The following is a 22,859-nucleotide window of genomic DNA, read 5'->3' on the forward strand; positions in this document are numbered from 1 at the left end:
GGGGGGGGGGGGGGGGGGGGGGGGGGGGGGCGGGGGAGGGTGAGTAGGGCCCTTTCCCTCACTCCGGGGAGCAGGAGGCAGCTCTCTTCCACAAACTACATGGTCCCTCCCCGTCTACTGTTAACTGGGCCTGGAGCCAGGGCAGGATGGCAGTCAAGGGGTTCATTCCATCGGGGGATGGTGGGGGAGGCCTGGTGACGTGCTCCCGCCCACGACAGAGAGCTGGAATCCTCACGTCTGTGAGATTCTAGGCCTCTCTCTGTGTCACAGGTGGGTGTTCTTTGTGAATTATTTCCAAGTGACCCTCCCACTCTTTCCCAGGCTCCTTGGAGATGACGGTGCCAACGTTAACATGGTCTGTCTTCCAAGGAAGTCACGCCCTTGGGGAGGTTTCCACTTGTCAGTGGTGAGTTGAAGCTTGACCGCGTTATAGCTGCCCGTCCGTTAGTGTGTGGCACGAGAGTTCTTACTTTAGCCATCCTTTCACAAATGTTTGGGTGCTTTCAGACTCAGCTTCTGGAATTTCTTTACTAGATTCTCCACAAGCAGAGGCAAAATTATTTTCAAGGTTGGGGGCCCTTCACTATTGTTCCATGTACTGGCTACACAAACAAATGCGTGCAGTGTAGGGGAATTTTTGCCATTTTTTAGCACCAAGCTACCATTCCCTGGTCCTAATGACCCCCTGACTTCCTCCTGGTGAATTTCCTCTCTCCTGCAGTGGGAACAGGAGGGGGAGCCCTCCCTTGCCCAGCCCTGGGGTGGCCGGGGTGGGCACCTGAGCAGAGCTGCGCTGATCAGACTCTGCTCCAGGACTGGGCGCGAGCGCCACAGGGGCTGAAGGGTAGCGGGGTGCTCCCTGCGTGCTGACTGGCCTGTGCCTGTGGGCACCGGGCTGTGGTCCCCCCGCGCTTCTTCCAATCACCCGTGGTGACTGCCTGCCCTCAGCCTCCTGTCTTCCCCCGCTCCCCTCCAACTGACTCCTCTTGCTTGGAGAGACAGACCATATCCAGTTCTGGCAGCTACGAGGCCCACTTTGAAGGAAAAAATGTTTTGGTTAATAATTTTTCACGTGTGTAAGCCCTGTTTCTGTTTTCTACTTGGCTTGTAAGTGCCTGTGGGCAGGGCCTCTATTCCGTTCATCCTGAGCCCAGCACTGGCACAGAGTAGGGGGTCAGGCAGAGCTGGGCATGGGGCCTGAGCATGAGGGCCAGCCCCAGCATGCGCCCGCTGTGGGACCTGGGTTAGTCCCGTGGATCTTTCGTCTGGACTCTGCATCTGCAAAGCAGGTGTGATGCTTGTCATGACCTGCCTCCCTCCAGGCCGCGGGGCCTCTGTGAGGTTACGTGGGTTAAGGGTGTGAAAGTGCTGGAGAGACACTGGCTCCTTCGTATTCAGCTCACAGCAGCCAACACCATCCTGGGTCGACACAGGTCCTGCCTGCAAGGGGGAGACACACGAGCAGACAGGCGATTGCATCAGGCTAGCTTCATCGGAATGTGGCTTAGGGGGACACAGAAGCTCAGAAGGGCCCCACACTTGATTTATGCTCTGCTGTCACCATCTTGAAGTTCTTAATAATTTTTGAACAAAGGGTCCCGCGTTTTTATTCTGCACCGGGCCCTGCAAATCATACAGCCAGCTCTGATTAAAATGCCTTATGAACTAACATGACGCTGATGGGAGAGGCCAGACCCCAGAGCACAGACTGTGCGAGGCCATGTGTATGCAGTTTGAAAAAGGTGACACCAATCTAAAGGGTTAGAAGTAGGGATAGTGGTTACCAGGGCTTCATGGGGAGGGGCTGGATGGGGGACAGTGAACAGAAAGGGCCTTGGCTGAGCTTCTGTGGTTCTAGAAATCTTCTATTTCTTGATCTGGGAGCTGGGTATACATGTGTACTCACTTTGTGAAAATTCACCAAGCTATGCGCAAGGCTTGTGCATTTTTCTGCATGGATGTTACGCTTGAATACACAGTTAAGAGGAAAATTGGGAAAGGATCTGCATGTAGCAAAGGGAGGTCAGGGTGCTGTGCTTGGCCCACTCTCGGGACGCTCAGAGAAGGCTTCTCAGAGGAGGGGTCTGAATAAAGTCCTGAAGGAGGAGCAGGAGGTGGAGTGGGGGACCGGCTGATCCTGGCAGAGGGAAGGCGTGCCCATGAGTCAGGGACTAAGCAATGCATGGCTCAGGAGAGCACTGCTTGTTTAAGACTGGCGCTGCCTCAGAGCCTGAGGCGGTGGAGTGGGCAAGAGACACAAAGGCCAGCCGGTGCGAGACCTCGAAGGCTGCTGAGGCCTTGGACCCTGCTCTCTGGGCAGTGGGGATGGGGATGGTTCTGAGCCTGAGACTCCAGCTCAGTGTGGAGGGCAGACTGTGGTGGGAGATGGGGGCAGTGCTGAGAAGGCCACTGCACGTTTCTAGGTGAGCAGTGATGGTAGGGGAGTATAGAAAAGGGAGTGCATTCTGGAGACTTCTTTTTCAAATTGGTACACTTGGTGGTTTTAGCATATGACCACAGATTCTTTGACACTTGTCCCATCAAGAGATGGAGTCTGATTCGCCACCTCTTGAATATGGGTTGGCCTAGTGACTTGCTTGTGATGAACAGAATGTGGCTGAAGTGATGCTAAGTGACTTCTGAGGCTGGATTAGATAAGGTGATACCACTTCCACCCAGCTTTCCCTCAGGAGCCAGCTGCCAGAAAGGACATGCAGGCCAGAAGGATGGGCCACATATAGGTGTCCTGGCTGCCCACTCTACTGAAGCCCCAGGTGACAGCTAACCTCAAGTCCAGATTTGTGCAAGAGGAAGTTTTCAAAATAATCGTAACTGCATGAGATTCTGAGAGCTCCCTAGCTGAGCCTGTCAACCCCCAGAACTGTGATTTGTGCCACTAAATTTGGATGGTGTGTTGGCAGCAAGCAAACAGCATCCTTGACTGTTAAGTAGAATCGTCACAAGAGCTTAAGAAATTCCTAACCCCCAGGTGAGATCCAGTTGTAGTATTCTTCCAAGCTCCTGATCTGCAGCCAGGGTTGAGAACTGCTGTGGACCGCGCCTCAGACTGAGCTAGGCTACCTTCACGGAATGCCTTTCCATTTCCCCCGCTTCCCCTTGCCCAACTTTCTTTTGTTCTTGTCCACTGGTTTCCAATCTTCAGTTTCTGGCAGATGAAAGTGATCCATTTAAGCCACAGGGACTTTGAAATCAGTGCCTGATGCTCGAGGTGTTTATTTTGCCCCCAAGGGCAGGAGGGGGTGGGGACTGCCAGATAAAGCACAGGAGGCCCAGTGAAGTTTGGATTTCAGATACTCAACAATTTTTTTTAGTATACATATGTTCCAGATATTACATGGACATCCTAAAAAGTTATGCATTGTTTATCTGGAATTCAACTTCAACTGAGTGTCCTCTGTTTTTATTTGCTAGATCTGGCAACTCTGAGTGTGAAGCCAGGTCCAGGTGATATTAAGGCCTCAAGTGGGTATATCTGTGGACTCCTGAGCTCCTCAACTGCGGGGTAGGAGGCGCCTCACAAATCCCCAGCTCACTCCCCTTGTTGGGGGAAGTGAGGCCCCAAGACAGGAAGCAATAAATCCAAAACAGGCAGTTCCTGATTTGCACAATATTGTGTTAACTCAACCCATGCATATTGGCACCGTGTCCTGGCTTTGATGTATTAAACATTTGCATGTAGGTTTTTGCGTCAACATAAATTTTCAGATCAGTTGGGTAATGCCTGGGAGTGCGATTGCTGGGTTGTAGGGTAAGTCTATGCTTAACTTGGTGCAAAGCTGCCAGACTGTCTTCCCAAGTGGCTGCCCCATTTTGCATTCCCAGCAGCCACCAGCGAGAGTTCCTGTTACTCCGTATCCTCATCAGCAATTGGTCATGTTTTCTGGATTGTAGCCATTCTAATAGGTGTGTAAGTAGTACCTCATTGTTATTTCAATTTGTATTTCTCTAATGTCAAACGATGTTGAGCATCTTTTCATATATTTATTTGCCATCTGTGCATCTTCTTTGGTAAAGTGTCCGGATCTTTTGCCCATTTTTAAATTGGATAGTTTGTTTTCTTATTGTTGAGCTTTAAGAGTTCTTTATATATTCTAGATAGAAGTCCTTCAGCAGATACACAATTTGCAAATAATGTCTCCCAGTCTGTGGCTTGTTTTTTTCCTTCTCTTAACAGCGTATTTTGCCGAGCAAACACTTTTAATTTTGATAAAGCCCAATTTATCAAATTTTTTTCATTGCCAAACCCAAGGTCACACAGACTTTTTCTTATGTTTCCTTCTAGAAGTTTTATAGTTTTGCATTTTACACTTTGAGTTAATTTTGTGTAAAGTGTGAGGGGTGTGTAGAGCTTCTTTTTCTGCAAACGAACATCCAGTTCTCCCGGCAGCATTTGTTGGAAAGACTGTTCTTTACCCACCGAGCTGCCTTTGCACCAACGGATCAAAGAGTCCGTTGATAGATGCGCGGGTCTGTTTCTGGGCTCTCTGTTAGCTCCCCTGATCTACGTGTCTCCCCTTCGGCTGTTACCACACTGTCTTGATCACTGTAGCTTTAGAGCACAGTATGCTACTAAGTATGTCTTTGAATTCAGGTAGTGTATTTTTAAGGACTAGGGACCCATCTAAATGAGCTCAAGAAGAAAAGGAGATTTGGTTGAAAGGAACCAGAGACTTCTCAGAGAGCCGCAGGGCCAGCAGGTCACATGCTCTCCCAAGAGTGGTACTGGGCTGAGTCAGGACAATCTGGTCCTGGGAGATGTGCTCTCGGGCTGTGTGGCCCAGCATCCCTGCAGCCTTCTCTGCATCTTTCACTCTTCACTCTCCGCAGGGTTCTCTCAGCACCTCTGGCCAGTGCGCCAGCCTAACCTCAACATGGACCTCTCACAAATACCCAGAACTGTTGTTTTGGCTAGCACGTGGTTTCACTTTATTTGTGAAACTTCAGTTAGTTGCCAACACTTAAAAATTGGGTGATGTCACTAGAAATCCAGAAATCCGGTTTCTCGTGGAGAATGGGACCGTGCTAGGCCTGAATCCCGCGAGGCGTCAGTTGGCTGGAGCTAAGCAGCGGTAGCTCCCTTAGACGGGCTGGAACTCTGGTCTGCCAGCCCCTCCAGCCCTCATTGCTCCTTCATGAAAGGCTCTGGAACCTGCAGACCTCTGAGTGTGCAACCTCTGGCCTCAAGCCTCAGGGTCCCATTCTGACAGAGAGAACCAAGCAGCCCAGCCAGTTGAGACCGCCACCACACAGTGACTGGGTGGTGGACGGTGGCAGCCAGCTCTCTGATTGCAGGGGGTATAATTGACCAAGGGCCTCAGCTAATGTGCTTTGAAACCCATTGCCAAGGCCACACTTACCAGCTTATAACTGGGTATGGCAGGGATACTAAGTCAGGCCGGTTCCTGGGAGATGTGGCACTCCTTTGATGGCTGATTTTAGCTTGAGGACTCCTTGATGGCCTTGCCAAACTTTCCTTAGAACTGCGTTGCAGTCTTAGATGCTTCCACCCAGACTTCTTTCCCTCTTTCCCTCTGTTGGAGTCAGACCTACACTGTATGCCAAAGCTCTTGCGCTCTCTTCTGACTCCTGCCCCACTTTCCCTCACGGGTGTTTCCCCTTATAAATTCCTTACATGTTAATCTTGTCTTGGCATCTGTTTCTCAGAGGACCAGGTTGAACACAGGGGCAGGAATCGCTGAGCAGGTACAGCAGAAGCAGATTCTTGGAGAAGGAGCTGTGGGTGTGGGTAAGGCAGAGAGCTTGACCACCAGGCCCACTCCACCTGCTCGCTCACTGGGAAACGATAGAAGTGGATTGGACCACAGATCTTTCCAGTCCCTTCCTGGCCTCTCTCTTTCCCCAGGCTGATTCCGTTCAGAGTCAGAAAGGCTCAGAGGAACCTCAGATCCCTAACCATCAAGTCCAAGACTCAAGTCCCAATTTGCCAACAAAATGACTCAACTAACCATCTTCACCCGGCCCCTGTGCATGTGTGCGGTGCGCAGACTCTGGCTTGATTTTGGCCAACCAGCGCCCCTCTTCCTTGCTGCGGTGCCCGAGCTGTGGGCTCCGTGGGATTGGGCGGTGCTGCCCCAGCTTTTTCTTTCCTCCAGCCACATTATGCTGCAGGATTGGGCATGTGGCACAGTCAGAGCCAATGGGCTGCCCCGAGCCCCCACTGGGAGAAGTGGGGGACTGACGCTGTCCTTCTCGCTCAGAGCAGGCACTTACCCACTGGAGCCTAGGGGCGGCAGGCTGGGGCGCCAGAAGCCTAGAAGGGTGTAAAAGCAGCAGAACACAGGGCTCAAAGAAGACAAGGAAAGCCCAGTTGTTGGAGCCACTCAGTGAGGCCGCGTCTGAAGGCAGGCCCACTCCTAACGTGTCACTTATGAGGCCCAACGAATTGTCTTTTCAACTCAGTCAGTTTGAGTTAGGTTTTGTAACACTTTTGCAACTTAATCCTAATTGACACAGACATTTGATCATCCACTAAGTGGGTCATTTAGGACTCTCATCTTTCTTCTTCTGGGGTTACTTATCAATTTATTGTTGGCTAACTTCTAAACCAAAGAAAACAGTTGGTTGAAACAATAAAAAATTTAAAAAGGGAAGGAACGTGCAGGCTCCTGAGCACCAGCGGCTCTTGTTAAAGGCCTGGAGATTGTGGTGAGCATTTTAGATTTTGTCTGCAAGCATCCTCTCCTGTTTCTTTAGATTTTCTTTGGGAAACAGCTTCTCCTACCTGTATTCATTATGTTTCTAGGTGTGGATAATTAAGCCAGCCAATCCAGGAAGAAAGAGGTACCTTCCTCCCATTAAGATTGCTAAATAAGTGTGACGATGACTTGGAATATTGGAAGTTTTTATGGTTTTCTTGTCACCATGCATGAAGAAACTGCTTCAGAATGAAGCCAATTCAGAAGACAGCACAAATAAGAGAAAGAGAAAGGCATAGTCATGATGCTATTTATTGAACTCCTGGATCTAGCCTTACCTGAAACTATCACTGAACTTTTCAGTTACATGAAGCAATAACTCCCATCTCCCATTCTCCCCAGCCCTCTTGACCTCTAATTTACTTTCTTCTCTATGAATTTACTTATTTTAGATATTTCATATAAGTGGAATAATACAATATTTGTACTTTTGTGTCTGGCTTATTTCACGTATGTTTTCATAAATTCATATTCATTTTGCATATTTCATGTTTTCAAGGTTCATAAATGTTGTAGCATGTATCACAAATTAAGCCCTCTTTATGGCTATGTAATGTTCATATGTATATGTATACACGCATACACACTATATATGCACCTCGATTTGTTTATCCATTCATCTAGTGACAGAAACTTGGATTTTTTGCACCTTTTGGCTACTGTGAGTAATGCTGCTATGAACATAGATATACAAGCATTTGCTCGAGTCTCTATTTTCAATTCTTTTGGGTATATATCTAGGAGTGGAATTGCTGGGTATTATGGTAGTTCTATATTTAACTTTTTTTTTTTTTAAAGATTTTACTTTTTCCTTTTTCTCCCCAAAGCCCCCCGGTACATAGTTGTGTATTCTTCGTTGTGGGTTCTTCTAGTTGTGGCATGTGGGACGCTGCCTCAGTGTGGTCTGACGAGCAGTGCCATGTCCGCGCCCAGGATTCGAACCAACGAAACACTGGGCTGCCTGCAGCAGAGTGCGCGAACTTAACCACTCGGCCACAGGGCCAGCCCCCCTATATTTAACTTTTTGAGGAACTGCCAAACTTTTCCGCAGTCGCTGTAACATTTTACATTACCACCAGCAATGAAAGAGGGTTCCAATTTCTCCACATCATTGCCAACACTTCTTATTTTCTTTCTTTTTTTTTTTTATAGATTGGCACCTGAGCTAACAACTTTTGCCAATCTTCTTTTTTTTTTTTTTTGGCTTTTTCTCCCCAAAAACCCCCAGTACGTAGTTGTATATTCTAGTTGTAGGTCCTTCTGGTTGTGCTATGTGGGGCGCTGCCTCAGCATGACCTGATGAGCTGTGCCATGTCCACGCCCAGGATCCAAACTGGTGAAACGCTGGGCCGCCTAAGCAGAGTGCAGGAACTTAACCACTCGGTCACGGACAGGCTTCGTCTTTCTTTTTTTTTTCCAATAGCCATCCTAGTGGCTATGAAGTGGGGGCAGGCCCCACCTTTCTTTCTTTTTTTAATGGCCATCCTAGTGGCTGTGAAGTGGTATCTCATTGTGGTTTAGATTTGCATTTCCCTAATAATTAGGGTCATTGAGAGTCTTTTCATATGCCTGTTGCCCATTTGTATATCTTCTGTGGAGAAATGTCTATTCAAGTCCTTTGCCCATTTTTGAATCGGGTTTTTTTTGTTGTTGACTTATAGATTGTATATTTTTTCTTGATATTAAACCCTTATAAGATACATGATTTGCAAATATTTCTTCCCTGTATTGTCTTTTCACTCTCTTGATAGTGTCCTTTGATGCATAAAAGTTTTTAATTTTGATGAAGTCAAATTTACCTATTTTTTGTTGTTGTTGCCTGTGCTTTTGGTGTCATATTTAAGAAATTATCAATTCCAAGCTAGTGAATATTTGCCTGTATGATTTCTTCTAAGAGTTTTACAGTTTGAGGTCTTCTGTTTAGGTCTTTGATTCATTTTTAGTTAATTTTGTATATGGTGTAAGGTGAGGGATCAACTTCATTCTTTTGCTGGTGAATATCCAGTTTCCTCAGCACCGTCTGTTGGAGAGACTGTCCTTTTCCCATTGAATGACCTTGGAACCCTTGTCAAAAATCAATTTACCATATATGGGAGCAGTTTTTTTCTGGGTTCTTTATTCAGTTCCACTGGTCTATGTGTCTATCTTTATGTCAGTAACAGTGTTTTGATTACTGTAGCTTTGTAGTAAGTTTTGAAACCAGGAAGTGTGAGACTTTTTCCAAGTTTGATCTTTTTCAAGATTGTTTGGGCTACTCAGGGCCCCTTGCGATTCCACGTGAATTTTAGGATAGGTTTTTCCACTTCTGCTAAAAACGTCATTGGGATTTGCCAGGGATTGCTTTGAATCTGTAGGTTGCTTGGAGGAGCACTGTTGTATTAATTTGCTTGGGCTGCTATTACAAAATACCACAGATTGGGTGGTTTAGACACAGAAATTTATTTTCTCATCATTTGGGAAACTAGAAGTCCGTGATCAAGGTGACAGCAAATTCAGTCTCTGGTGAGGCTCTCCTCCTGGCTTGTGGGTGGTCTTTCCTGGGGTTGTGTGTGGAGAGAGCAGCTCTCTGCTGCCTCTTCTCATAAGGACACTCATCCCATCAGATCAGGGCCCCACCCTCACGACCTCATTTAACCCTAACCACGTCCATAAAGGACCAGATAAAGTACATGGAGAGTTAGGCCTTTAACCTAGGAATTTTGAGGAAACACAAACATCCAGTCCATGGCAGTTCTCATCTTAACAACGTTATCTTGTAACCCACAAACTTGTCTAAAGTTTTTCCATTTATTTTGTTTAAAAAAACCTTTTTTATTTAAAGATTTTATTTTTACTTTTTCTCCCAAAGCCCCTTGGTACATAGTTGTGTATTTTTAGTTGTGGGTCCTTCTAGTTGTGGCATGTGGGATGCTGCCCCAACATGGCTTGACGAGGGGTGTCATGTCCGCACCTGGGATTCCAACTGGCGAAACCCTGGGCCGCCGAAGCAGAGCGCAGGAACTTAACCACTTGGCCGCAGGGCTGGCCCTGATTGATTTTCATATGGTGAACCACCTTTGTGTTCCTGGAAATAAATTCCACTTGGTCATGGTGTATAATCCTTTTAATATGCTGCTGAATTCAGGGTGTTAGTATTTTGCTGAAAGCTTTTGTACCTATATTCATAAGGGATATTGATCTATAGTCTTCTTTTCTTTCAGTGTCTTTGTCTTGCTGACCTTATAAGATGTAGAAGGTTTTGAGAATTGTTGTTAATTCTTCTTTAAATGTTTGGTGGAATTCACCTTTGAAGCTATCTGGTCCTGGATTTTTCTTTGTTGGAAGGATTTTGAATACTGATTCATTCTCCTTACTTGTTAATGGCCTATTCATAGTTTTCTATTTCTTTTTGAGTCAGTTTTTATAGTTTTGTTTGTTTTTTCTAGAAATTTGTCCATTTCATCTAGGTTATCCAATTTGCAGGCACAGAATTGCTCATAGTGTTCTCATATCATCCTGTTTATTTCTGTAAAACAGGTAGTACTATTTAGAATAGGTAGTACTAGGTAGAAATTAATTTTTTCGCAGTTCTGGAGGATAGAAGTCCAAGATCGAGGCGTGACAGGGTTGGTTTTCTCTGAAGCCTCTCCTTGGCTTACAGATGGCTGTCCTCTTGCTGCCTCCTCTCATAGTCATCTCTCTGTGCCTCCAAATTTTCTCTTCTTATAAGGACATGAGCCAGATAGGATTAAGGTCCACTCTAATGGCCTCATTTTAACTTAACACCTTTTAAAGCTGTATCTACAAACGCAGCCACATTCTGAGGTACCGGGGGTTAGATCTTTCACGTATGAATTTTGGGGGCAGACAATTCCGCCCACAGCACCATCCTTTTACTTTCAACCCTTCTGTATCTTTCAGTCTAAAGTGAGTCTTTTACAGACAGCATGTAGATAAATCATTTCTTAAAAATCCATTCTGTAAATCTTTCTGTTTTAATTGGACTGTTTAATCCATTTACATTTAAAGTAATTACTGATAAAGAGAACTTAATTCTGCCATTTAGCTATACATTTTTCTGTATCTTTTATGTTTTTTGTTCTTCATTTCCTCCATTGTTGTATTTATTAGATTTCCTGTAGTGAATCATTTCAATTCCCTTCTTTCCTTGTATTTCAGTTACAGTCTTAGTGGTTACCTTGTGGATTATAATTACCATCTTAAACTTATAACACCTTAGTTTGAATAAAATCAATGTAGTTTCAACAGTATACACACACTCTGCTCCTACACAATTATGCCCCTCCCCTTTTATATTGTTCTTGTCCCAGATCACATCTCTATACATTGTGCGCCCATTAACATATTTATAATTATTGTTTTATGCGTGTGCCTTTTAAATCACAGGTGAAAAAAGAGGAATTACAAACCAAACCTACACTGATGCTAGCTTTTATATTTACTTCTATAATTACTATTTTCATTAGTGTTCTTTATTTCTCATATGGCTTTGAGTTTGTCTAGTGTCCTTTCCTTTCAGCCTGGCAGACTCACTTTAGCAGTCCTCAGCAAGCAGGTCTACTAGGAACAAATTCCCTCAGCTTTTTTTTTTTTTTTTTTTGAGGAAGGTTAGCCCTGAGCTAACTACTGGCAGTCCTCCTCTTTTTTGCTGAGGAAGCCTGGCCCTGAGCTAACATCCGTGCCCATCTTCCTCTACTTTATATGTGGGACGCCTACCACAGCATGGCATGCCAAGCAGTGCCATGTCCAGACCCGGGATCCGAACCAGCGAACCCTGGGCCACAGAGAAGTGGAACATGCGAATTTAACTGCTTTCATTTATCTGGAAATGTTTTAATTTCTCCTTCATTCTTGAAAGATGGTTTGTGTGATATAGAATTCTTGGTTGACAGTTTTTTCTTTCCAGGACTGACTATGTCATCCCACTGCCTTCTGGCCTCTGTGGTTTCTGATGAGAAGTCAGCTGTGGATCTTTTGGAGCCTCTCTTGTACATGATGAATCACTCCTCTTTTGTTCCCTTCAAGATTGTCTTTCTGCTTTTGGGTTTTGAAAATTTGACTATCATCTGTCTCAGGGATATATGTCTCTTTGAGTTTATCCTGCTTGCACTTAATTAAGCTTCTTGGATGTGTATATTCATATCTTTCATCAAATCTGGGAAGTTTTCAGCCATTATTTCTTCAAAAATTTTTGCTGGCCCTTTCTCTCTCTCTTTGTCTTCTGGAAATCCTATTAAGCATATGTTGGTATGCTTGACGGTGTCTCACAGGCTCTCAGGCTCCTTTCATTTCTCTTTATTCTTTTTCTTTTCTGCACCTGACTAGATTATTTTAATTGCCTTATACTTGAGTTTACTGATTCTTCCTTCTGCCTGTTCAAATCTGCTTTTGGGCTCCCTCTAGTAAATTTTTTTTTTAAGATTTTATTTTTCCTTTTTCTCCCCAGAGCCCCCCAGTACATAGTTGTGTATTTTTTTTTTCAGTTGTGGGTCCTTCCAGTTCTGGCATGTGGGATGCCACCTCAGCATGGCTTGATGAGCGGTGCCATGTCCGTGCCCAGGATTCAAACTGGCGAAACCCTGGGCCACCAAAGCAGAGCACGCAAACTTAACCACTCGGCCACGGGGCTGGCCCCGTCCTCTAGTAAATTTTTTATTGCAGCTATTGTATTTTTCAGCCCCAGGATTTCTATTTTGTTCCTTTGTATAATTTTGATCTCTTTATTACATTCCCTATCTGCTCATACATTGTTCTGTGGTTTCCTTTAGTTCTTCATCCACTGTTTTCTTTAGCTTGTTGAGCGTATTTAAGAAGGTTGATTTAATGTCTTTGACTAGTATTTCCCATGTCTGGGCTTCCTCAGGGGTGGTCTCTGATTTCTTTTTCTGTGAATTGGCTACACTTCCCTGCTTCTTTGTATGCTTTGTAATGTTGTGTTGAGAACTAGACGTTTTGAGGATCATAATGTGGTCACTCTGGAAGTCAGGCTGTTCTCCTTCTAAGGAATTGTTGATTTTCACTTGTGAGGGTTGCAGCCACCTACTTAGTGACTTTTCCAAGATTTTTTCCTCAAAGTGTATTCCTTGGGGTGTGTGGTCATTGAAATTTCTGTTCCCTTGTCTCTGCAGTCAGCCAGTGATCTGACAAAGATTTCCTTACCAAAACAAAGAAAAGGTGTCCTGTCCCTTTAAGTTTTCTGATAGATAGTATCAAGGGAAACTGCTGCAACCCGAGAGGGCTGAAGCCAAGATGAGAGCCTGTGCCAGTCTCCACCAGTCTCTCAGGGAACTCTTCAAGTGGTCAAAGCGCATAACCCAAACCTTTGGAGGACAGGGAGCTCATTGCCCGCTCTTGCATCCGCCCCCACTCCAGGAATACTGACTGCTAGCCCCACAGCTGCATGGTGGGGTGGGGGCTGAGGACCGGGGCATGGCAGCGGGTTCTCGCCCACCTCGCTATTCTCCTTCCAACAGTCAGCAGCTTCTTCCTCCACGGGGCACTCCCCTCGTTGCTCTAAGTGTCTGATCAGCTTCCAGCGTTTCAAAATAGTTGATTCTGAAGTGTTTTCTGTCCCCAGTTGATGGCTGTTTTGGCAAGGGGACTGACCCCCAGGGCCTCCTACTCCACCCTCCTGTCACCTGATGTCCTTCTGACCCCCTCTTTTTTTCTTCTATATAAATCACTTTAAGTTGAGTTTCTGTCTCCAGCATCCGAGAGGTGGTAACAAACTGTTCTGAGTCCCATGCTTGGTGCAATGGATTTTTCAGATTTGAGGAAGATTTGACCCCTGATCTTGGAGGGGAAACCGCATACTACAAGGGTGGAAGTGGTCGGTGTCATCCCTAAGGACATGCAGATGAAGTGCTACGGGGGCTTCATGGAGGGGATGACCTTTTGACCTTGGGGTTAAGCAGAAGACTCCCACAGAATTGTAGGCACCTCATCGAAGGTCTTTCAACTCCAAGATCCATTGACAGGGCTGGTGCCTGCCTTGCTCACCTCTTGTCCCCCAGGCCCAGAGGAGGGCCTGGCACATGGAAGGGGGTCAACAAATATTTGCTAAAATTTAACGGTGTTTCAGTGACTAAACAAAGTGTTTTGGAGTAGCTGATGTTCACCTGGATAGGTGATCATAATTTGAAGGATTTCCGATGGATGGAGGAAGTATCTGTCCCGGCTTTTACATTTCCGATGGCCTTTATTCCTCAGGACAACCCTGAGACAGGCAATGTTCTACCTGGATGAAGTGCAGAGGGAGGTTAAGTTTCTCGCCTAAGGCTTCTCAGCAGGGAAGTGGCAGTGGCAGAGTCGGGACTAGAACTTGGGTCTATCTGGGTTTGAAGTCCGAGTCCTTTTGCTGCTACTTCCAACATTCTTATATTGAACAGGAAGCATTCTGACCCAGGCTGGTCTCCTTTCTGCTGTTCACACAGGCCCTCGGAATGTCTGGTGGGCCTGTCTCTTGCACTGAGCAGGAAGATCACACGGCAGAGACCCAGAAGGGGCTGGGGCAGCACAATAAGTCCAGGCTCAACGACCTAGTAGAAGAAAACAGCAAATGTTTATTGAATGTCTACCAAGTCCCTGCCCTCATGGAGCTCACAATCTAGCGTGGAGAGATTGATAACTAGCAAGGAAACGTAGAGTTGATCATTTTGAGGAGTGAAGAGTGCCGTGAAGACAGTGTGAAAAGTGAGGTGCTGGCAGATGCTTGGAGGCGAGGGGAGGGGCTTCAATGGACAGAAAACAGGAAAGCCTCTTTATTTGAACTGAGGCCTGAGTGAAGCAAGGGTTCAACCGTGCATAGATCTGGGAGGAGCATTACAGGTAGAAGGATGCAAAATCAAAGACCCTGAGCCAGGAATCAGTCTGGAGTGTCTGAAGAAGAGGAAAACCATTGTGTTTGGCATGAGTGGCAGGAGGCTTGCAAGAAAGTGGGAAAGGTGGGTCACATCATGCAGAATTCTTGTAGGACATCTAGATTGTCTAGTAGGGCAATAGGTGTCTAGTAGGACATCTATTCTGGTTGCAGTGGAAAGCCACCGAGGGCTCTAAGAGGGAGAGTGGTATGATCTGGTTACTTTTGACTAGATTAGGGGGTGTGAATCAGGTGTCTTTGGTTGCCAGTGATAGAAATCCTGATGCAAACTGCCTTCATCAGTCAGGAAATTTACTGGCCTCTTTAACTGGAAGTCCAGGGTAATGCAGACTTCAGAGTTGGCTCATTCAGCCCTGAAACAAGCTCTGTGATGTAGTCACGGAATCAGGTCTGTCTCTTGGCTCTGCTGGCCACAGACTCAGCTTCACTGACTCTACTAGGTGTCTAGGTGGTATTTCTAGACCCGAAACACACGAGGCCGCATGCTTTGTACCTCCTGGCCAAGGGACGGATAGAGTCCTTATGGAAGCACCTGTAAAGAATGAGGAAGAACTTTCTCAGGAGCCTTCAGAAAACCTCTATTTGTGGGGTGTCACATGCCCCTTCCTGAACCAACCACTTACAGGGAAAACGAATCACCCTTAGACTGGAGCAGGGGGTGGATCGGCCTCCCACAGACAAGGAGCTATGTGGACTGGGGTTGACCATCTGAATTAGGGTCGGTGGGGTGGGCAGCGGCCAGTGTCCATTACAGGAGGCAAGAGTGGCGGCAGGCAGACCCGAGAAGCAGCTACTGAGGTGGTTGAGGATACAGAGATGATGGTGGTGCCAGAGGAGGTGGCCAGAGCAGTCAGATTCTGCCTGTTTCAGAGGTGCTGGTGTTGGAAATGCAGTGAGGAAAAGAGAGGAACTAACATTTCCCCCTTGCCCAAGTTTTCCTCCTTTCTTTCTTTGAAGCAGATGGGAATGGGTATTTCTGGACTGGAGAGCTAGCCAGGAGAGACAGAAGCAAACAGAGCAGGCAGGCACCCCAGGGTGTGACCTCTGCACGGACGGGAGCAGAGACGGTTGTTGGGGCAAGGCCGGTTCCATTCAGCAAGCATTAATTGGGTGCCCATTGTGTACAGAGGCTGTACGAGAACGAGGTGACAGGAGTTCTGAAATCAGAGAAAAAGTGTGGGCAAAGTTATCCTTGAAAAATCTAGTCCATACATAGCAATATATTAATATAATACAATGAAACATAATATACTACTAGTTTTATATAAGGAAAAATTATGTGTGCAGTTATTAATACACGTGCAAAATATAATTGCGTATTTTAACTCATTAAAAGAGGCACAGGAAAGAGTTGAATGTGCTAAAATTAAACGTGCTCACGAGGCCGCCAGAGCGCACGAATCAGGCCCCCTCCGCCCGACGCAGCCCCGACGGCGCGCACGCCCGAGCGCGGCCCACGCCGGGAGGGACGCCCGCCGGGGCTCCCACGCGCGCGGCCCGGGCTGCGCCCGCCGTCGCGCCACGTGACCGCCAGGGGCGGGGCGAGGGCGGGGCCGCGCGCTTCCCGGCGTGCCGCGCGGGGCGGGGCGGGGCGCGGCCTGAGGAGGCGCGGCCCCGGAGGACGCGGGTCGGCGCCCCGGACAGGCGGCCCGGACCGGCGCCCGCGCTCGCGGCGGCATGCGCGTGTGAGATGCGGCCGCGGGCAGCCCGGACGCCAGCAGCGGCCGCGGAGCAGGCGGGCGCGGCCTCCTCGGCGCGGGGCGCGCGGCGCAGGAGGGCGAGCACGCGGGCGCCGGACAGCCGCCGGCCGCGCCGCCCCCGCAGAGGCTGCCTGAGGACTCGCTCGCCGCGCTGAGGCCGGCGCCCGCCATGGAGGCCCCGCTCGGCCCCGGGCCCCCCGCGCCGGCCGCCGCCGCGCCGCTGCGCGCCCCGGAGGTGGCGCGGCTCCGCGAGGAGCAGGAAAAGGTAACAGGCCGCGCCGGCCCGGAGCGCGGGGAGCGGGCTCGGCGGCCTTTGTCTGGGCGCTGACCTCGCGGGCGGCGGGGGCGGCGGGGCGGCCGTCCGCGGGCGTCCGAGCGAGTTGTGGAGTGCGGGCGGCGGGGCGGCCGCGCTCTCGCTGTCGCTGTGGGCTCGCTGGCCGCCCGGCCGGGGCGCCGCTCGGCGCGTGAGGGACGGAAGTCCGCCGAGGGCCGCCCGGCGCGGCCGTGCGCTTCCCGCCGGGCGGCTGGTGCTGGTCCGGTGGACGCCGCTTCCTGAGAGGTTAGGCGCAGTCGTGCAGGGGCTGAGGGTCACGCTGCCCGTGGAGGGGGGAGAGTTCTGCGCGCCCGGCGGGCCTGGGCAGGACGCGCGCCGGTGAAGCCGGTGCCTTTTCACCCGAGATGTCGCCTTTGTATTCTGCAGCCTTGCGGAGTCGCACTCTCCGAAAGTTTGAAATTCTTACTTTGCAAAGCAGCATTTACTTAAGATGTCCCCTGCCGTCCTGGGAGCGACCGTCAGGGTCAGAGCGTTAGGAGGTCGTTTGCCCGGTGTCAGCGGCGGGGGGCCAGTCGGGCAGGACGGCCGCGCGGTGCGGTCCGGGCGCCGGGGCCTCCGACGCCGTCCGCAGCGGCTGGGCTTTGAACTTGACTTTTTTCAGGATGGGGGTTTAAAAAGGCAACAGGTTTAGCACGTTTACATTGTGATGTTAGTGAATCTTAATTTTTTTAAAGAGGAAAACCAGGGAGGGCCAGCTCTTCATGAAACCAGTTCGTTAATTTTGGCAAAACTGCTGCGGGTTGTCGCTCTGCCGGGCTTCGGGGCGGCCTCGAGGCCGGAGCGCGCCGCGTGGGAGTGGGGGCGGCGCCGGCGCCGCGGTGGCGCGTGCGTGGTGCTGCCGCACGTGGCCCGTCCCGGCCGGCTTGCGAGGAGGAGACCCTGGGTGTGTTGTGGCCTCAGCGTGGCCGAGATCCCGGGGATCCACGCCGGGCACCCTGAGCCGCTGCCGGCGTGGCCCCGGGGCCCCGGAACGCTGCCCGGGGCGGGGCGGGGCGGGGCGGGCCTGGGGACCCCTCGGCGGGCGCGGCTCGGCCCCCGCCGCCCCGTGCTGTGGCCCTGAGCGCGCGTCTGCCGTGGGTGCAGCGCGTTCCCGGGGGACGGGAGACCTCAGGCCGCAGGACAGACGGCTGGGATCGCCGGCCGGGGCCTGGAGGGGAGCGTAGGAAGACTTGACGGCCAAGGAGAGTTTCTCCAGGGACCTCGGCTGTAGAGCCCGCCCGGCGGGAGGAGCGCGGTGACCTGGAGGGGGTGGCGGCCGGGACGCTCTTGGAGCAGGAAAGGGAAAGTGTCGTCAGAGCTCTGTACTGGTGTGCCGGTTAGGTTCCGTTAGGCAGGTCGGATTAAACCTGCCCTGGGCTCGGCCTTGGCCTAGGCCTGCCTGAGTTCTCTGAGAATTAAAACCTGACAAAAATGAATTGAAGGGCTTTTTCCGGTTTTCCCCAGAATGGATCCTGGCCGGTAGGCTCTAGATGCAGAGGCGAGAAATGGGTTGGTTACTTGCTGTGGATACCTTAGGGTTGGGGCCTTGTGTCCTCTGGGAATCTTGGTTGAGAAGGGCTGCGAGGTCATGTGGGTTAAATGTTGCTCAGCAGTTTATTTTGTTTGTGTTTTCTGAAGAATTCAGCTAAGGAGTATAGCACGTTCTACCTCGGTCCCTCTGTTTTTTTCTTGTCTATCCTTTGGAGCATTGAATAACAAGAACAAAAACATTAGTAGCCTGAGGAAAAAAGACAAGGCGCATGAATGAGCCACAACCCCAGTAAATGACAACGTCTGTAATAAATGGGCAGTATCGAATATTTTAACATTGATTTCACTTATAGCATCAAGGCTGAAACTTTTTTTATTCTTCTTTTGACCTAGCAAAACGACATGTACAGAAGAGTTTTCTGCAGCTTTGTTTATAATAATGAAAAAACTAAAAACCAACGCTAGGGGACTGGTTAAATAAATAAATCATCATACATATAAAGAGCTTTTATGCAGGCATTAAAAATTGCAGAACTGGGGCTGGCCCCGTGGCCGAGTGGTTGGGTTCGCGCCCTCCGCTGCAGGCGGCCCAGTGTTTCGTCGGTTCGAGTCCTGGGTGCGGACATGGCGCTGCTCGTCGGACCACGCTGGGGCGGCGTCCCGCATGCCACAACTAGAGGAACCCACAACGAAGAATACACAACTATGTACCGGGGGGCTTTGGGGAGAAAAAGGAAAAAATAAAATCTTTAAAAAAAAAAAAAAAAAAAAAAAATTGCAGAGCAGTGTGTATAGTGTGGTTCCACTTACCCTTCTATGTAAGTATTCATGCAGTTTGTATAAGAGAACACACCGTGAAATGCTCTAAAAGCACACACTTCCATTTCTTGTTTTACGTAAAACTGAGTGAAATTGGATAAGATTACAATTTTTCAATAAAGGCTGTCAGTAAAACTTATTTTAATGAAAACTGGGATGTCGTATCTTTAATTGCTAAATACTTTTTGGGTCTGAAAAATGGCCCTTGGCTGCTTTGAGCATCAGTTAGGCAGGTTTATTTCTTGGTTACTTTCGAGTTGACAGATAAAATTTATTCAAACATTCATCCCCCCAGTTGGTTTCCTTTTTTCTTTTTTCTTGGAGGTTTTATTTACTCTTAATTCTCTGTCAAAAAGTACAGGGACAAAAGGGAACGTGGGTCATCTTTTTTTTAACTAAATCTTTTCTTACCAGTAGCAGTAAAATATTTGGTGGAAAAATGAGCTACTTAGGAGCCTCTCTGCACTGACTTAGGCCTTCAAATCCTGACGCAGGACTGTCGTGGAGTACCTTGCTCTGTTCTAGGGAGGGTTCCTCCTATTGAAATCTGGTTCACTCTGCTTCTACCTTGGAATTGCATTAGATTGGAGTTTTGGTTTCTTGACTAAGGTGATATTTCTGCAATACCTATTTTTTATGTGTGTATTATCTTTTATTAACAGAATTACTGAGACTTTATTGTAATGTGAAAAAAGTGGTATGTAGTATGGTTTTCATAGGTTATTTGCAGGATAATAGTAACTTTGGAAAATTCATGAGGATATTTTTATTTTAATTATTATCGAGTGCTTATGTAATTCTCACTTGGAATTTTGGAATGATATGTTTTCCTGATCTAGAACCTGGGGAATTAAATGCGTTAAGGGTAAATATTTCCGATTTTTCATAAAGCAGAACAACTAACTTAAAGGAGGGTTTTTCTATTTGATGAACTAAACTGCACTTAGTTTAAGGAAGCGTCAGCCATGGACTGCATACAACAGCTGTTCTTCTCTCCAAGCCCAGAATTCAAGTGTTTAATTTATCGGCAGATGTTTATTGAGTACCTGCTCCATGCCAGGTGTGTTCTGAAGAGGATGCAGTAGTGGACGAAATGGAGAAAGTCGTTGCTTTCTTGGAGATTACATTCTAGTCGTGAAGCCGTGGCACAGGCCCATGTAACACGTCAGGTGGTTTGTGATAGGTAAGGCTAGGTAGAAAAATAAGGTAAGGGAGGATATTTTGGAGAAGAGCTTTCTAGTTAGGGCAAACAGCTCAGAATGAGTCAGTGTGAGAGCCATACTAGGTTATTGTAAGGATTTTGGTTTTTATTTTTGTGAGATGCGAAGCCATTGGAATGTCTTTTGAGAGTCAAAAAGAAGTGTCCCTTGGTCGTGCGTGGAGAAAGGGAGTGAGGATGGGACTGCATCCTGCCTATAGAGCGAATTTGGTGTGTGCCAGGCATTGTGGTAGACGTTTAGAGATTTGATGTCAAAGTCTTCCTTAACCCTCTTAATTTTTCAGGTGAACAATTTGGGTTGTTTCTAGTTTTTGCCCTGAACTTTTTCATGGGGTATTTGTGTCTTCAGTTCTACATAGGTTTCTTTTCTCAAGTGGTCATAGCAGTTTACACTCCTGTCAGCAGTGGGTGAAAGTTCTAGCTACTTCATATCCTTATCACCGCTTGGTACTGTCTGTCCTTTTCATATTTGCTAGCCATTCTAGTATTGACTAATGAGGTTGATTACCTTTTCACACATTTATTGGCTGTTTGCATTGGGTTTTTCTTTTTTTTTTTGAGGAAGATTAGCCCTGAGCTAACTGCCGTCAATCCTCCTCTTTTTGCTGAGGAAGACTGGCCCTGACCTAACATCTGTGCCCATCTTCCTCTACTTTATATGTGGGATGCCTTACCACAGCATGGCTTGCCAAGAGGTGCCATGTCCGCACCCAGGATCCGAACTGCTGAACCCCGGGCCTCCGAAGCGGAATGTGCCCGCTTAACTGCTGAGCCACCGGGCTCTCCCCTGTTTGCCATATTTTAATTGATTCATAGTAAGTCTTTACGTACTTTTGATATGAGTGCTTTTTCAGTTATGTCTTGTGAATTTCTTCCCTAGTCTGTGGCTTGATTTGACACTGTAATGTTATACTTTTTTTTTGTTTAAAGATTGGCACCTGAGGTAACAACTGTTGCCAATCTTTTTTTTTCCCTTCTTTTTCTCCCCAAATCCCCCCAGTATTTAGTTGTATATATTTTTTTAGTTGTGGTCCTTCTAGTTGTGGCACATGGGACGCTGCCTCAACATGGCCTGATGAGCGGTGCTGTGTCTGTGCCTAGGATCCGAACCCTGGGCCACCAGAGCGGAGTGCGTGAACTTACCCACTCAGCCACGGGGCCGGCCCCTGTAATGGTATACTTTTATGAGTAGAAATTCTTAATTTTAGCAGTCATTTCCTTCATGGTTATTTTTTTTCTTTTCTCTTCTTTTTAGGAAGTCTTTCTTATCCTAATGTTCTAAAGATCTCCTTTTATATTGTCTATTGTCTTCTAGAAGCTTTGTTGTTTTGCCTTTCACGTTTAGGCCTATATTCTACCTAGAATTGATTTTGTGTCTAATGGGGAATTCCGCTCAGGTTTCATTTTTTACCATCTGGATGCCTAGTTGCCCCGTTACCATTTATTGGAAAGAATCTCTTCTTTCCACTGCACTGTCATCTTTGTCATAAATCAGGTGACTATATGTGTGGCTCTATTTCTCGACTGTGCCATTGGCCTGTTTGTCTGTTCTTGCACCAAACCTGCGCTAAGTGCTATAGCACCTTGATACCTGGTAGGGTAAGTTCTTTTGGGATTCCTCAGGGTTTCCTTATTGTATCCTTTCCATTCCTTATGCTCTTTCTTTCTTTTTTCTTGCCTTTTGAACTGGCTAGGATTTCTAGGGCAAGGTTGAATAGAAATGGTGATTGTGAGTGTTAGGGGTAAACTTACAGAAATTCTCCATTAAGTATAATGTTTACTGTGGATATTTTCTCTGTTTACTTTTTATCAGATTAAGTAATTTTCTTATATTCCTAGTTAGCTAAGAGTTTTTCTGAATGGGTATTGAATTTTAGAAAATGCTTTTTCTAAATTGAGTAATTATAGGTAGTTTATTGAAGAGAGTATATCTGATCTTTCTAATGCTGAAGTTCTTTTCTTTTTTTCCTTTTTAAGAAAGGGAAAGTTGTAAGAATAAGTTTGCTTATAGCCAAAGACACATTTGTAAGCAGATGAGTTTTCAGAACTCATTACTTGTGACTTATATTTTATTTTAGAACAATTTGTTTTTGTTGTTAGCACTTATCATCATGTCAGTCATGTGCCATGAGAAAAAACAGCTTTGGTTTTTAGTCTTTTGGAAGTTATTAATAAACATTATAATACAGTATTTTAAGGTAGAGAAAAACCCCATTTTCATTTTATTAGGGCTTTCCAGATTGGAGTAACAGGCAAGAATTGTTCCACAACGCTAATGGGCAAAAGGTGAAGGAGATGCGTGTGGTCTGTGCTTTGACCCGAACTGCCGATTTTGTTCTCTCACCTAATGTTTTCAGTTTGGGTTTAAAAATCTCTTAGCTTGTGTCATTCTTGCCTTCATCTCCAGATTGGTGAGTCTCAATCTTTAGTCTGTCCAAAGCCATTTTTTTAAAGCTGCAATTGTTTGTTTTGAAAACTTGTAAGACAACAGAAGAGTTGAAAGGACAGTTGAGAATCACCAGTGATGCTTTGTCCCATTTGCTTTTTCTTTCTCTGTATAGATTTCTTTTCTTCTTACTGAACCATTTGAAAATAAATTGCACACATCATTACGTCCCTAACACTTAAGCACATATCATTTTAAACGAGGTCATTCTCCTACATAGTTGTAATATCTTTTTTCACATCCAAGAAATGAACA

At 47.1% G+C, this 22,859-nt stretch overlaps 1 protein-coding gene across 9 annotated transcripts in view; it reads left to right on the top strand.

Moving 5' to 3' along the window:
* Window positions 1-267: 267 nt before the first annotated feature.
* The window catches only part of URI1 (URI1 prefoldin like chaperone), an 84,994-nt gene continuing 62,402 nt past the window's right edge, over window positions 268-22,859 (top strand). Inside the window, exon 1 of one of the 9 annotated variants that reach the window (XM_005596120.4) lies at window positions 268-406. In XM_005596120.4, the coding sequence (XP_005596177.2) occupies window positions 353-406 (54 nt within the window). In that variant the 5' untranslated portion in view covers window positions 268-352. Of the gene's footprint in view, window positions 407-16,209; window positions 16,582-17,143; window positions 17,534-17,687; window positions 18,109-22,859 lie in introns of those variants that run through there. The other 8 variants (XM_023649463.2, XM_070222831.1, XM_023649461.2 and 5 more) reach the window with 8 other exon arrangements.

Source organism: Equus caballus, chromosome 10 (assembly GCF_041296265.1).
Source record: "Equus caballus isolate H_3958 breed thoroughbred chromosome 10, TB-T2T, whole genome shotgun sequence".
NCBI classification, from domain to species: domain Eukaryota; kingdom Metazoa; phylum Chordata; class Mammalia; order Perissodactyla; family Equidae; genus Equus; species Equus caballus.